We start from the raw sequence: 16085 nt of genomic DNA on the forward strand, positions 1-16085 counted from the left end.
TTCATGTGACACTGATATTTCTAATGTGGTTGTTTCTTTCAGCAAGGCCATGAGAAGAATTACTTTTTGTGAGTTCAGGTGGCAGATAGCAATACCAATATGTTTAATTTGCAATGGGAAATTTGGCTCTATCAGAAAAACAAATCTTAGGAATTTTTAATGAACCAGTGCTTTAACTTCTAAATCTGTATCTAATGGGCAATCATAGAAAGATCCTGTGGATTCTTTCTTCAGTTTATCTTCAGAAGTGTATTCTTTTAACATTAATATGAAAATCTATAAATACGTAAGGAATTGATCCCACAATATATACATGAAAAGTAATTGGTATCATTACATTAAAAAAGGTAAAAAAGGTTTGTTGCTATAAGTGCATTTATACTAATGAGAGTTGATCATTGTTGCTTTGAATGTGCAGTGGGAAATGCATATATGCAGTGCAATTAATGGCATCATTAGTAGAATTTGCCTTTAAACATAATTTGCTTGCATTCAGTTGTCTGTGATATGCTGCTTTATGAAAGCAGTCATGCAATTCATAAGAAGAGGTACCAAATTGTTTATTATTTTATAATTTTAATTCTATTATTTTGAAATTTGGTATTTGTATTAACTTTCTCAAATTATCCTAATGTTGATATATTGACCTGTGTTTGCAGGTTGTTGGAGTAGCAGCAAAGGCTGGACCTAATAATTCAGGAAATGTGATAATTCATAGCAAAATGTGTTTATATCCTGAAGGAATTGCTGCTAATGAGATTGAGGGTTACTGTCCTGTTGTTGTCGAAGAGGGGCACTCTAAATATGTGGTAGATGTTGGGAGTAAGAAAATTATTGTTACTCCCAAAGAGGTTGTTGAAGAAATATTCCGTTATTTGTATAGTAAGTATTTCTGTAAGTAATGCTAAGCATGGAGGTGATGTTTTCACTTATTTATTGGAGTCTAGGTTGTATTTCTATTGATTTAGAGGTCATAAAGAGAAAAATTGGAATCATGTTACTACCTTAATCCTAGTAGGATTTCAAAATTGTACAGGTTATCCCTAGGTTACTCAAGTCTTGACTTGCCACACTTATGCAAGCGGGCACTTCAAGAAGATTAAATTTAGCTTTAGCTATTGTATTCATATATAATATGATGAAATGAAAGACAAATCCCTTGATTGATAATGATTTTTATTTATCATATTGTGCTATAGCATACCAATTCCGCCAATTGAGGATCATCTTAACTCTCACCCCCAAGATAAGGTCTTGACAAAAATCTGCTTTGTGCAAGTCCTTACCTAGCACATAATAAGCATTTAATAAGCAACATGGAAGTTTTGTGTCTCAGGCTCAGTAATCATTTGGACCCCTCATTTACCACCCTGTTTGCTTCATGGTGAGGTATTTTTCAGCAGCTGTATCAACAATTTGGAATTTGCTCTAGGATCATTTACAACTAGGTCCTGAAATGAATTGGCAAAATGTTTCAGGCATTTATGGAATGTAAAACACTAAAAGTCATGGCAGTGATGAAATAAATGAAGCAAAATGTATTTTTATGTGATACCAGCAAGGTATACCATCTTCAAACTTGAAGATTCTATGGCAAGCAAATAAAGCTATTTTGCACAAACTCAATTTTTATATATATCATCATGAACATAAAAAGAGAATGCAATGCCATGAAAACCAATGTGACTACATCCTAAGGTTGAAAAAACAATTTCAAAATGGAAACAGCTCCGCATTTTTTTCTGTTCTACCACCTCTATTAAAAATATCGACGGTATGATTTAAAAAAAAAATACCAAACAGCAAACAGACAGAATCCATGTGTACACATGGATGCGCTGGAATGTGGAGCAAATTAGTGAGAAAATGGGATGGAGCAAGACAGTACAATGTGCTGACAAAAGTAATTTGAACAATGCTTTGCCACCAAGGCATCCATTTACCTGGCTATTTTGCCACGTTTTAGATTCAAGGCATGTACAGTAAATGAGTTGAGGCACCAGTTGTAATTCCAGTGTAAATTCAGAGAAAAATGGTGGAGTTTCATGAGCCATTCATCTCTTCTATTCTTCCAACTTAAACTGTTTGTCAAACAATCTTTCCCATTCAGGCAGTAAAAAATGCCTCTGCAAATAAATTGAATTAAAAATAATCCTTAAGTAAATGAATGAACTTGCACAAGATTTGCAGCTCTGTTCATAATATATTTATGTTTTGTAATGTTTGACAAATCTGCATTAGTCTATTCAGTGCTATCCAAAGATACTCATTCATTCCTTAGCTTCCTTGTTGTTTATAACATATGTTGTGGATTTACAGAATTGGCCCTCATTTAGTAGACTTAATGTTTATTACGTAAAAATGACTTGTCGTCCATTTCTACTCATATCTTTTTATTACACAACCCTGTTTCATAAAAATTAATGTATAGGATGGATGGAGGCGTCACTTTGTGGAAGTAGTTTTTACTGGGAAAGAAAATACCTTGCTCCTCCATGTATGTTTTTATTTAACACAACCTAGGTTTCCATATAAAGTCCTTTCGATGGCTTGGTAATTCGAAACCTAGGTTGTGCTAAATGTGAATGTGCGTGGAAGAACAAAGTATTTTCTTTTCCAGTTTTCCAAAATTAACATAGTTAATGACACCTCTTTTGAAAATGTTTTGAAGGAAGTGGTTTGTGTAATTTAATAATATTAGTGGAACTCGAGTGAATTCATATTGACTTTATGTTAATATTCTAACCTTGATCAATAAAACCTTTATGATAATAATTTTAGGATCCAAAGATTGGAATTATCTGTGGGTGACATATTCATTAACTGAATTTATTGTTTGTGTTTTGACTGGGAAATAATTTAGACTTTAGTCGTTTTCAATTTTATGGCAATCTTTAATTATACATTACATTCTAGGATTGACCATGCCTGCTTGACATTTTTGTTTTATTTGTGTTAAATCTTTTCAGTTATTAGAGCACACACCTATGGGTAGTGGGTACCTTTCAGCCAGTAGCCCACTCATTATCAATTGTTAAAACTCTTCTATCTTCAAAAATGCATTGTGAACTCTACTATCATCTACCAAACCAACCTTCAGGTTGATTACTAACAATATATTTATCAAAATTAGTTATTGAGGAAACAACAATCATCCAATTGATTATATTTACTCCCATTCAAACCACATTGACTTAGAACTCATGGTTGAATGTTTATGATTAAGAAAATATCATGAATTATAATCGTTTTTGATGACAGAATATAAACAGGTATCTATCGTATTGCCGAATTTTTGATTAGCTCGGAGATTATGGGGTTAACTTTATTTACTTTTTGATTTTTGCTTATTAAATCTCTTATTAATTGATCATGTTGATCTGGAATTTAAAAAAAATCTGGCTGGTTTATATGAAATCATGTTCTTATCTCCTTATTTTCAGATATAGCCAATAGTGCTTCTCAAGAAAATGGTGATGCAAATGCAATTTTAACAGTTCCCTACCATTTTAGCCAGAGTGCAAAAGAAGAATTCTGTGAGGCTGCGATTTCAAGCGGTTTCAATATATTACAAGTAATCACTGATCCATCTGCAGCAGTAATGGCTTATGAGAATTTAGAAAATGAAAGTTTACCAAGGTAAGTAATTGTACTGTTGAAAAAGTACAGAGAACACATTTTTTGCTAAATGGTATACAAACTTACAGATTATTCCTAAAAGGGTGATAGTGTTTTTGATTGAGATTATATGTTCCATCATATCCAGCCTAGTAAGAACTAATTTGAGTAGGAATGGACTGCATATTTACATTGCATTGCATTTTATATATTGATGTATTCTTTTGATGTGGTATCAAAAACTCAATGTATTTTTAGTGCCTCTGTTATATTTTCTATTCTGATATTATTTTCCGATACTATCCTAAGCAAAATATGTTTTGTAAATTTTAATCCCAGCATTTAATGTAAAGATATTTTTACCGCTTCTATTGACTCTAAATTACGAAGGAAGAGCAATTAGCTTATCATTTTATCTTATAGTAAAAATGTATCATACGTTACCAATGATATTGTTAGTTTCTTTTCTAATCCAAACTGTTTAATTTAATTTAATCAAGTATCCATGATACTGCTAAAATCGTAATATAGGAAAGGAACATGAAACATTTATTAGGTAATATCTTTAAACTATTAAAGGCTGATCAAAAGTTAAAAATTGGCCAAGATAAAAATTTGATTGTCTCTGGAGACTTTGTTGAGATTTTGTACTGTGAAGTCAGGTTTTTTAGGTGGGACCAAAGAATGTTGGGCTGTTAAGTTTATGTTCTTCCAAAACATGCATTAAACAATGGAATATCATATTCGGTAAAATCCCTTATTTGTGCTTTTCTAGGGAACCCGGAAAAAATGTGTGAAATGTAAATGAAGGGATGGGGGAATTTTCACTTCTGGATGTTGAAGTTCCTGAAGTCATTGTGTATAGTATCATCATCATGAGTAACTTCAACTGGAATTTCTACATCACGCTAAACATAAACTCATGCCTTATTAAAGCAGTTATATATTGTTGATTCCTTAACTTGGTTCCAAGCCCCATTATATGTAGTATAAATCATCCAGTACATTCAATTAATGCCTTTATATTCCTACCAAAATCATGCAGAGATATGAGTTTCTGTACTATCAGCCTTCAATACACCTTAAATGAGTGAATTATATCTAACTTGAGTGGTTGGAGATCTCTTATACATTGTGTAGGAAAAAATTGGAACTGAACATTTTCATGTATACATTTGTCTGATGGGGTGGACACATGAAAAAACCACAGAATTTTCCTTTTCTGCGACCTCATTTAGCATCCAGAGCATGCAGCTGATCCCTAAATATTTCTGAGATCATCCATGCTTTGGAATTTGCTGTGTCTAGTGGGCAATGATTTTACATATTTGTAGCACTGAGGACTCTTAAAATTTACCAAACACTGGTGGCTGAAGCTTCTTTTTTCCATCTAAACTTCTGATTAACTAGACAATTATCTTTGTTTGTCAAGCACCCCTCCATGACATTGGAACCCTCCAAATTACAGTGGTTTTGCTGGCAATACATTAAAAAATAATCATGTGTCATCTGCAATGAAAACATCTTTTGGGCTGTATTCTTCTAGAAGTCAAATCAATTCTGATGCCTTCTACACAGTGGCAATGTCAATGTCAACATATGTACTTTCACTACACAACCTTATGCATAAGATTGTGCCTATTTTTAAACCTATCCAACCAACCATTGGATGTTGTGAAATCTTTGATTCCCAATCTTGTGGGAATGTACAATACTTTTTTCTTTTATGATGACGCCATTCATGGGGGATATTTGATAATCTATCCCATGAAAGCCACTTTCAGTAATGCTTCGGGCTTGGTATTCTTGACATCTTCCCTGTTTAGAAAAATGTCTGCACTGGTTTACATTTTTCAGAATCAAATTTTGATTGTTCAGTATTGTATTCAGTGTAAAAACTAGTAATCTTAGATGTTTTTCTAGATCAATAGCATGGGAGACAAATGCTATTCTGATCTTTTATTGTTCGTGGGAAATTATATCTTAAATGTCTGTAAATTTATTTGCATGATCTCTCCTACCATAATATGATGAGGCTAATAATACATTTTCAAAATCATCACTTAAGAGAAATCCTTCCATGTTATCAATAGATTTAATATGTAATTTAATATTTGCTCCCTGAGTGATACCCAACCTAGCTCCTCCAATAATTCATTCTAGTGAGGTTGTGAATGAGGGTAACGCCTAAGTATTTAATCAAGTCTACACTTTCTATATTGGTATTCCTGATGCAATAGGTGTTTTGAAGGGCATTGCTATTCCAAAAATTAATCACTACATACTTTTTTAAAATTTTATTCTATTTACCAATTTTGTCACCAATGTTTTATAGCATTTAGGTCATCTGCTAAAGCAGCTTTATCCTCAGTATTATAGAGATCTCTGTATAGCACTGCATCACCGGCAAATAAATGTTTATCTATTAACCATGGAGTTAATGTTCTTATACTAAAGAAGGAATAAAATAGGTCTGACAACACTTCCCTGTGGAACACCTAAAGGGTCTTCTCCAGCATTAGAGCTAACACCATCCATGACTGTCCTTAGTACATGATCATGATAAGTCTTTAATCCAACCCAGGATATTTTTATCCATGCCATTAGCTGCTAGCTTTGTGAGTAGTTAACTAATTTATTTAAGGATTTTTTGAAATCTAGAAAAGCCACGTCCACTGGAACATTTCTCTTTCCTGAACCAAAGATGTGGTGAGCAAAAAAATTTATATCTGCAACTTTGTTTTTAAACTTAGGCAATTAACTTCTAATCAGATGTTTCCTTGACATTAGGGTTGCTTAACTTAGGGACTGTTTTGGTATTATTATCAAATCCCTTATAAACTTTTCCATCTGATGTTATCTGATAGTCTGACTTTTTTTTTAATCCATATGTTAAATCCATATGTTAAAATTGTTCCCTGCCAGTCAAAGGAGGAAATCACAATAACCTTACATCCATACTGAACAATTTTGGCCTTCTTTACTGTCAGAGATGATGGTATTTTCCATAATTTGCTCGCCTTCTTACATATGGTGCCATATTGTTGATGTCCAACTCGCATCACCAGTAATTAAATTACAGTAGGCCTAATCCTGCATCTCTTACCACTCTGTTTGAGCATTAACAATCTTTGCATCCATCTTGCACAGACATCTCATGTTCATGTGATTATGTAGAATGGTTAATCGGGTACCAGATCTTACTCTGAAACCGTAGTCGGCACAGGGAAAGGAACTGGCCCTCCTACCCTGATGTGTGGATATCACTCACTGTTGAGCTTAGTACTGGGTGAATTCTACCATCACTTACTAATTCACTCTTATTTTGTCTCCTTCATATGAACAATATTGACCTTATTAATTGAAGTAGCCTCTTTGAAATGGTGTCAATGCAATCAAACCATGCTTTTTTCTGATCCAGGTTAAGGTCGTCAGATGATTTTATCCTTGAAATAGCCCAATTTTTAATCTAATCATTTAACTAGTCCTGATGGTGTCCTGTACCAAGTGAAATACTGCCACACAGAAAAAAACAAGCCAGTAAACAGTTCAACCATAAATTGCAAACTACAGCCTGAGACAGTTGAAATATAGGAACTTGGCCATAGAATAAAGATGCCCATTTATGATTACCTTGTGTAGGCAGATGTTTGTGGCTCATAGATCATTTTTAATATTGAGCAAGCACTGTGGGTGCCATGTGTAAGCATCACTATTAGCAATTTATGTTACATGTAAATTACACGTTTACCAGAAAATGGTGCCTTGGGTTTTACTCATTATGTCAGAATTCTTGTTATATGCTCTATTCATTTTATCATCTTCCATTATATTGCTTAAGCAGCAGCTGTTGTGAGTTACACTAGATTCAGTTCACCTATGTCTGGCTTCCGATAGTGAAGTATTTCCACGAAGGTGTTTTCTCATTGACTCTAGGGAGGATGAGGAGCAAATTTTTGATTACTTTGTGCCCACTTTTTTTAATTTTCATGTGTTTTGCAGAAGCTACTGGAAACAAACATGTCACATGTGTAAATTTTCTGTTACTATTTTGTTGGTGGCCCCCAAAGAATTTTTTAATATTTATGATGGTGCACTTCTGTTTTTGTTGTTCCAAATACAGCACATGGATAATTGCAATGTTTCCTGAAATTTTTTCATGACCTTAATCTTAATACGCTAGGCACTCGTTCAGTCTAAAATATGGTGTTCATGTGACAACTTGACCATGGGCTTGCAGTGCCTATTGCACCTTTGGTTATAATATAAGCTCCATATGCAGTTCATGTCATGAACAATTCAACCCCTTAAATACTTATTACCCAAAGAATGAAAGTATTCAACCATTCCATTGTGATTCAATGATTCATGTGTGCTTCTCAGACCTGAGACCTTTGGATATATATTATGGAAGTTATTTTTATACTGTAAGATTTAATTTTGAAAAGATGAGTTTAATTGTTGATCTTCATGTCTCTTAGCCTTTGTCAAGGCTTGTTAGCCTTTGCTTAGGCTTTGTTAGCCTGAAACCTGTTAGACTCCCTAATTATCCTCCAAGAACCTAAGCCACGCCATAGTGCAGAGAAACATTGACTCTATGAGTAAATGGTCTAAAAACAAATTGGTTTTTATTAACATTGATAAAATAACATTTATTCAATTTCATCCCTACCTAAGAAAAATTACAGCCTCCCCTCTTTGGAGGATAGATAGATAGATTTATTCGCCATAGAACAACACATTTTTGTATGGGCTTCGTTAAGATTCAATTACATTTATAGGTGCATTAACATACATACATAGGAATAATAATGTACATGAAATATCTGAGTATTAAAGATTTAAAAAACAGAATTCCCTACATTGGCTCTTTCTATGTACTCTTGGACGCTATAAAAAAAAATTGTTTAAAAAGAAATTTTTAACATTTTTTTGAATTTATTTTCTTGGGGGAGTATTCGTTTTAACTCTTCAGGAAGTCGATTAAACAGCAGTCTTCCTGAAACTTCTGGAGTTTTTTGTAGTGCTGCTACTCTGCAATGGCCATTATGAAAATTATCCTTACCCCTGGTGTCGCACTTGTGAACATCCCTGTTTCGGACCAGTGAAGGGGTTTTGGTACAGGCATACAAAATCACATTATACATGTAGATACAGGGAATGGTCATGATTTTGTGACATTTGAAGTACTACCTGCAGAAATAGGGCTGAACATAATTTTTACTACATTTTTCCATTTGAAACCTCCAGCAGGATATGACATCTATTAAGGTTTCTACTGTTTCAAAATATTTAGGGATACTTATTCATGAGTCTCTATCCTGGGAAGTTCATGTGGATCAACTATGTATGCCCTAGAGTTGCCACTGAATTGCCTCCTGAGAAAAATTGTGACCCTGGTTGACACTACTACTGCTCTGTATTATATATTTCTTCATGGCAGACTGAAATAGGGCATTGCCATGTGGAGGCACACATATCATTTCATGCACCTCTTTAGACTACAAAAATGGGCAGTATGAATCCTAGGAAAAGTTCCAAGGGCAAGCAGCTGTAGGCCTTAATTTAAAAGATTCAACATTCTAACTCTTGCACCAAATCAAATCCATGTTCACTCTGAAAACCAATGCTGATGTACATAGGTAGAGCACAAAAGGTTGTAACGACATTAGAATAACTACCCACAACTCATCAATGTTTGCGAAGAACCCTGGATATGCTGTTGTGAAATACTTGAAATCACTATCTGGAAAATTATGGGAAGAGATAATTTTTTGTTATTTGAGTCTAAACTATATCAAGTTTTTGTGATCCTCAATGCGATACAGTTGATGAATTCATGTTCCTCTCTGTAAGTAAATGATTTTCTTCATAAATAACTCTATGAAAATACACCTGTTACTGCTCCCGACTCCTGTTTATGGTTTTACTCTGTACACTTACATTTTTATTTTGAGATATATGCTGACTCTGGTGTATGCAAATAAAATACTAATCTAAGAATACTAATCTCTGATGTCTGCAAAGAATAGGAGCAGGCAGTGTGACATTTTCCATACTTTTTACAAACATGTCTTATAGGAACCAGTAAAAATTATTATTAAATGACTTAGATGCACAAATAGCGTTACAGTGAAAATATCACAAGATAGGACCTCATTTGACATGACAAAACCATTGAAAAATTCCATGAGAGATGTTTTGGGCAATAGCTACTCTTGACATTTTTTGTGTGGCATTTTGTGACTCTCTCTCTCTGATGCTCTAGCAAGTATCTTAAGGTACCAAGTAAGATGTTTCCCTGAAACTGGAACTTTTTATAAGGTGGGAGAAACAATGCCACAAAACTTTCTATTCACAGCAATCCTAGACAGCTACATTAGCATCAGTAAATTCCTGCAAATGTGTGCAATTTTTGAGTTACTATAGTTTTAATAATATTTTCTCTGTATTTTTATATTTCAGAAAGTTTGTAGTTTACCGAGTGGGTGGATCATCCATGGAAGTCAGTGTAGGTGTCATAACAGGTGGAATGCTTCAGATATTGAAGTCTGTATATGAGCCTGGAATTGGAGGGGATGCATTAACTGCAGTTATATTTGAATACTTGGCCCAAGATGTAAAAATGTAAGAGCTGATTGTTTTGAAAATTTGAAGGAAGCAGGAGTTAATAAAAAAGGAAACATATTTGCTGATTCTCACATACAGTGGAAACCTGTTATAACGCATGTCTGAGGACATTGGTTTCACCAGCAGTGTATGGAACAAGTGTTCTGAAAGGTTGTAGAACTATTTTAACAGTATTTTCATTAATTAATAACGTATTTAGTTGGAAATGTAGGTTAATTTTCATGATTTTATGTTAATTGGGATGTGCATACTTGTTCAGAACTTGTTTGAAATTTTTTTCTTTATTGGATGTATTAAAACTCAAGAAAAATCGGAGATGATTATATGTGTTACACTAGATACACCAAGTACAAAATCTATAGTTTATGTTTACTCATAGAATAAATGACTCAGTGGATTTGTTGTAATTGCTGAATTTTATAGATATAATCCACTTCAAAATTTTACTGGCGGGTGAATAATTCAAGACAAATCTCCATCACCATAACAGATGAATAATTCACACAAACATGTGCTCAGAATCAATTTTACTCATTCAAACATACATGCTAGTTATCTCCAAAAAAAAGTAAGATCCTCTGGTAAGGGAAAAAAACAGATAAGGGCTTGGCTTACCAGCCTACATAGTTGTTCCAGTTGCCACAACCATAACACTGATCTGATAGGAAAATAGAGATTGAAAGTAATTACAAAGTGGTGGAAGCGACATGCCTAGATTCACAATTGTTGTTTCATAAAAACACCAGTGACCCACACACATGCTTCTGGACCATTAAGTCACAGGCCCCCAATGACACTTTGGTGTAGACCAGGGATTGAAGAAAATCATATTCTCCAATCAGGTTTTAGGAAAAATGACGTACCAGAGGAAAAAATCAGTTTTTCTTAACAAAATAAATTGATGGAATGTTCTTGGGTGAAAAATATGAAAGACATTATAAATCAGTGTGGGGGACTCTTTTAAACTCAGATCCACAATCATGGTTTGTGCATTCTTTATTTGTGGGTCACTGGCATGGAGAAACTCTCCACAAACATTGATTTTGTATCTGTGTATGTGTATGGATGTGTGTCTATCCCCACTTTTTCCTGTGTTGCCCTCCGATTCCCTTCTTTCATGTTTGATGCATGTCATGATAATGGCTTCTGGTGAAACTGTAAACGTTCATAATCTGTGTTATGTGTCCACTTTGTTCCCTTACCATAGGCTCCTACCTTTTAGAAGTCAATGTCAGTGTGTTGATGTAAGTGAAAATTAGCCTGTGTGCATGTTGGTGTGAATTGTTCATTTTTAATGATGATTGAGTTGTCCATCATAAACATTCATTCATCCACCGTAGTTGTTCCATTTTTGTTTTCAATTTTTACTGGTGGGTGTTATAGAGGGTTTCTGCTGTATTTTTAAAAGTTAAATTTTACCTCTCAGAATTCATTGGGGCCAGTATTGATTGAATTCTTCATATCTTGGAGACTAAATGTTCAAAAAAGTGCTACCAGTATGTGTGTAAAAACTTTGAGAATGGAAATTAGCTGGAGGCATTCACTTATTGTTTTAGGAGTAAAGCGATGAATAGATTTTCTGGCAAAATTCAATTTGGTTGATTAATAAGGTAATATGTTATGCATTTTTCAGGAGGATGCAGTTCAATCCACTAGAAAATTCTAGGTGTAGAATGAAGCTCTATAAACTAGCAGAGCATAGTAAGCATATATTATCAACTAATAGCTTAACTACCTGTTGCCTGGAGACATTTTATAATGGAATGGACTACTGCCATACTGTTACTAGGTCAAGGATTGAAAGTTTAATATCACCAGTTCTTACTCAGCTCACCAAACCAGTTTGGGAAATATTAGAGGATCTCAATATGAAAGCTGATGACATTGACAAGGTGAGTTTATTTTATCATAGCCTGAGCCCCAGTTATCGCTCACTTAGCATGGATTCACATAACCCTAGTCACCTACAAACAATCATTTACTTAGCATGATAAAGTTTCCCGATCATACAATTAGGCTATATTTTCAAATATGTGTATGGACTCAGAGCCACTCTGAAAATTTTTGAGAGCACAAGTTTACTGAAAAAATAATACAGTGTATCCACAGATTTGATATACCTCAAAACTAATCCATATGTAAAAATGGGTTCACCCACGCTAACAATAATATGATCTCAACTTATTTATGCTCACTGCAGATATGAAAATTTTAGATTATATCATTATCTGGATGTGATTGTGCATAATAATAGAGCTGTCTAACCTTATGAAATATCTCTTGTTTCATATTAGCTTCATCAATTTTTTAATCTGAAGATTGGTTTTGTGCAGCACTCTGCTCTTCCCTGCCCCAAACTTATATATTCCCTGGTAACTCTTCTATCTTACATCCTTTTTTGGTAGATGTCTTTGTTCCTTAGCTTTTCCCATGAGATATTTCCATCTGTTTTGTTTCCCTTATATTCCTTAACCCATTTGTTGTGTCTCTAGGTGTGTGCAAAGCATTTGATTTTTATTTTCTTTAAGATGCTCTAATTTGGCTTTCCCTCGCCTATTCTTCTGTGTATTTCTTCATTTTTTACTTTATGTCCATTAACTACCTAGCATTTGCTTTCAACACAATGTTTTGAAGGCTTCTATTCACCTCTGGTCTACTTTTCCTATGCACTATGTTGTCATAAAATGTTGCGCACTACAAATATTTTTTTCATAAACTGCCTATTGTTTGTAGTGGTAGCTTCTCTAAGAATAGGAATTGGATTTTCATCATAAATTACCCCTTAGCCTGAGCTAATCTGCACTTGATATATGTTTAGCTACTTCCATACCATGTTATTGTGCTTCATAGGTCTGCTCCCTCTTGTTCTAATTACTCTTCTGCAAGTGCAGCATATCCCTTAACCTTCTCTCTTCTTCTAATTAAGGTCCTGGTTTTAGTTTATTGATATGGTATGTTCATGCAATACTTGTTCCAATTTGTTTGTTAATGCTTGCAACTCTCATTGCAGACCATTGAAATACTTCAGTGTACTCCTTCCATCTGTTTCTTATGCCTGAATCAGTGTATTCTGATTTACATTTCTGGTGTGTTTGAATTTAACTTTTCCGTCTGCAAAATAACTCTTCAGTAGCCTATGTATATGGTTTATGTTTCCCTTCATCTTGTCCTCATCAATTTTTCAGAGCAGTTTTCAATCCACTTTTCCTTCACCTTCTTTGACTCTTGAATGGCTTTGTTCCATATTGTATTGTATAGGACCTTCTCACTATCAGTTAATGGGTTCTTGCATTGGTTCTTGTCCTTGTCTAGCAACTTTCTCAATTGTTTTTTTATGAAGGGATAGTATACATATAGGCCTGTAATAGCTTAATTCAGACATGTTGCCACATTTTAGATAATATAATAACTGGCCCCCTTGAGCTTACTTGTAAAAAAACTAATTCTAAAAGATCCAGCTATTAGCTGTGTAATAGTATGGCTTTCCCTGCATCCAGATTGAATACATTTCTTAAATATTTTCAGCATAATTCCCAGGAAATCCTTAGTACCATAACTTAAGAAAAATAACATACTTAATACTTACTTGGTATTAGTTGAATATAAAAATAAAGACCGAAATTCTGTCTTTTCTCCTCCACTCCGGACCAGAAGAAGGCCTCACCTCCCAAGACATATCCCTACTTTCACCCCCAAACCCCAGAACACCCCAGTTTTATCTCCTCCCAAAAATACACAAACCCAACATCCCCTGTCGTCCTATAGTTTCCAGTTACAATTCTCCCACCGAAAGAATCTCCGCATTCCTTGACCACCACCTACAACCACTTGTACTCTCCTTGCCCTCCTTCACGAAAGACACGTACCACTTCCTCGACCGTCTAAATTCCATCTCTATTCCCTCCACACCCAACCTACTTATGGCCACCATCGACGTTACCTCACTTTACACTTCTATTCCCCATGCAGAAGGTTTATCCTCCCTCCGGCATTATCTCTCTCTACGCCCCCTACCCCAGCGCCCCTCAACGGAATTTCTCCTCAATCTTGCCACTTTCGTCCTAACTAAAAATGAATTCACTTTCCAAAATTGTTTTTACCTACAGACAAAAGGCACAGTGATGGGAACGAGGATGGCACCATCATACGCCAATCTCTTCATGGGCCATCTCGAAGAGACTTTCCTGTCACAGCAACCCCTTCAACCTCTTTTCTGGGTCCGCTACATAGACGATATTTTTATTCTCTGGACACATGGCTCTGATTCTCTCAACAATTTCTTATCCGCCTTAAATTCATCTTTCACTGTTAAATTCACCTCTTCCATTTCAGACTCCACCATCACCTTTCTTGACACAGACATCTCACTTCAAAACAACAAATTCACTACTTCAGTACACATCAAAGCCACTAACCATCAGCAATACCTACACCACACAAGCTGTCATCCTCAACACACGAAACGCTCGATTCCTAACTCTCTCTCTATCCGCGGACACCGAATTTGCAACACCACAGCCACTCTCAACAAATACCTTGCCAATCTACACCTTGCACTCCTCAAACGCGGTTACCCAGAAAAGTTACTACAAAATAAAATCCACCGTTCCACCCGACCAAACACACCACACAATAACAAGCCCACATCTGACGCAGGACTCAACCTTTGCACCACCTATTACCCCGGATCACACAGACTGAAAACCCTCCTTAAAGAACTGTTTCCAATTTTACATGACAATGACGCGACCTCATCCTTACTACCCCAATGCCCATCTATCGCATACAGACGACCCGCCAATCTCAAAAACCTTTTGAGATCCACCAACCCTTTGGCGCCCCCCCGTGACAAATTTCCCAATATTTCCCCAACTTGCAACCGCCCCCGACGTAAAACCTGTCCTCTTATTATGCCTACTCCCCTCTCCCTACATCCCCTCATAGCCCCCTCACCTCGTTCCCACGCTAATTGCCTCTCAAAAAATATTATTTATCTTTTATCATGCAAGCATTGCACTTCCTTTTACATAGGTGAATGCATTACCCCCTTATCCATCCGAATGAATAATCACCGGTACTCCTGCAATTCTGCCTCACTCTCTTCTCTTCCTATCCCTTCACACGCCAATTCCCACAACCTTTCATTCGACCAGTGTTTTGCTCTAAGTATCCTAGAATCCCTACCTGATTCAGCCACCAACATAGAGGTGAGAACTCGTGAATCTGCCTACATACTATCCTTCCGTTCCTTTAAAATTCCCACCCTAAACCGCCATATTTAATTTCCCTCCCAGCATTCCCTCCACACCTCCCCTCCACGCCCATAGCTCTTTCCCCTCTCCTCTGCAATAGCATATTTTCAGTCTCTCTTGAAGAAGGCCTCTGAGAGGGCCGAAAGCTCGAACAATTTACCGTGTGAGTGTTCTTTTAAATGTGTCTATTCTTTTCTATTTGTGTTATATATATATATATATATATATATATATATATATATATATATATATGTATGTATATATATGTATATATATGTATATATATGTATATATATGTATATATATGTATGTATATGTATGTATATATATGTATATATATGTATATATATGTATATATATGTATATATATGTATGTATATGTATGTATATATATGTATATATATGTATATATATGTATATATATGTATATATATGTATATATATGTATATATATGTATATATATGTATATATATGTATATATATGTATATATATATGTATATATATATGTATATATATATGTATATATATATGTATATATATATATATATATATATATATATATATATATATATATATATATATA

At 34.8% G+C, this 16085-nt stretch overlaps 1 protein-coding gene across 1 annotated transcript in view; it reads left to right on the plus strand.

The window, feature by feature from the left end:
• The window catches only part of LOC139685776 (heat shock 70 kDa protein 14-B-like), a 30815-nt gene that overhangs the window by 2240 nt on the left and 12490 nt on the right, over positions 1-16085 (plus strand). Inside the window, exons 3-6 of the mRNA XM_071582884.1 lie at positions 660-882; positions 3444-3639; positions 10084-10245; positions 11882-12140. Of these exons, the coding sequence (XP_071438985.1) occupies positions 660-882; positions 3444-3639; positions 10084-10245; positions 11882-12140 (840 nt within the window). The remainder of the gene's footprint in view (positions 1-659; positions 883-3443; positions 3640-10083; positions 10246-11881; positions 12141-16085) is intronic.

This window comes from Hetaerina americana, unplaced genomic scaffold (genome assembly GCF_022747635.1).
Source record: "Hetaerina americana unplaced genomic scaffold, ioHetAmer1.1.p SCAF_12, whole genome shotgun sequence".
Taxonomy (NCBI): Eukaryota; Metazoa; Arthropoda; class Insecta; order Odonata; family Calopterygidae; genus Hetaerina; species Hetaerina americana.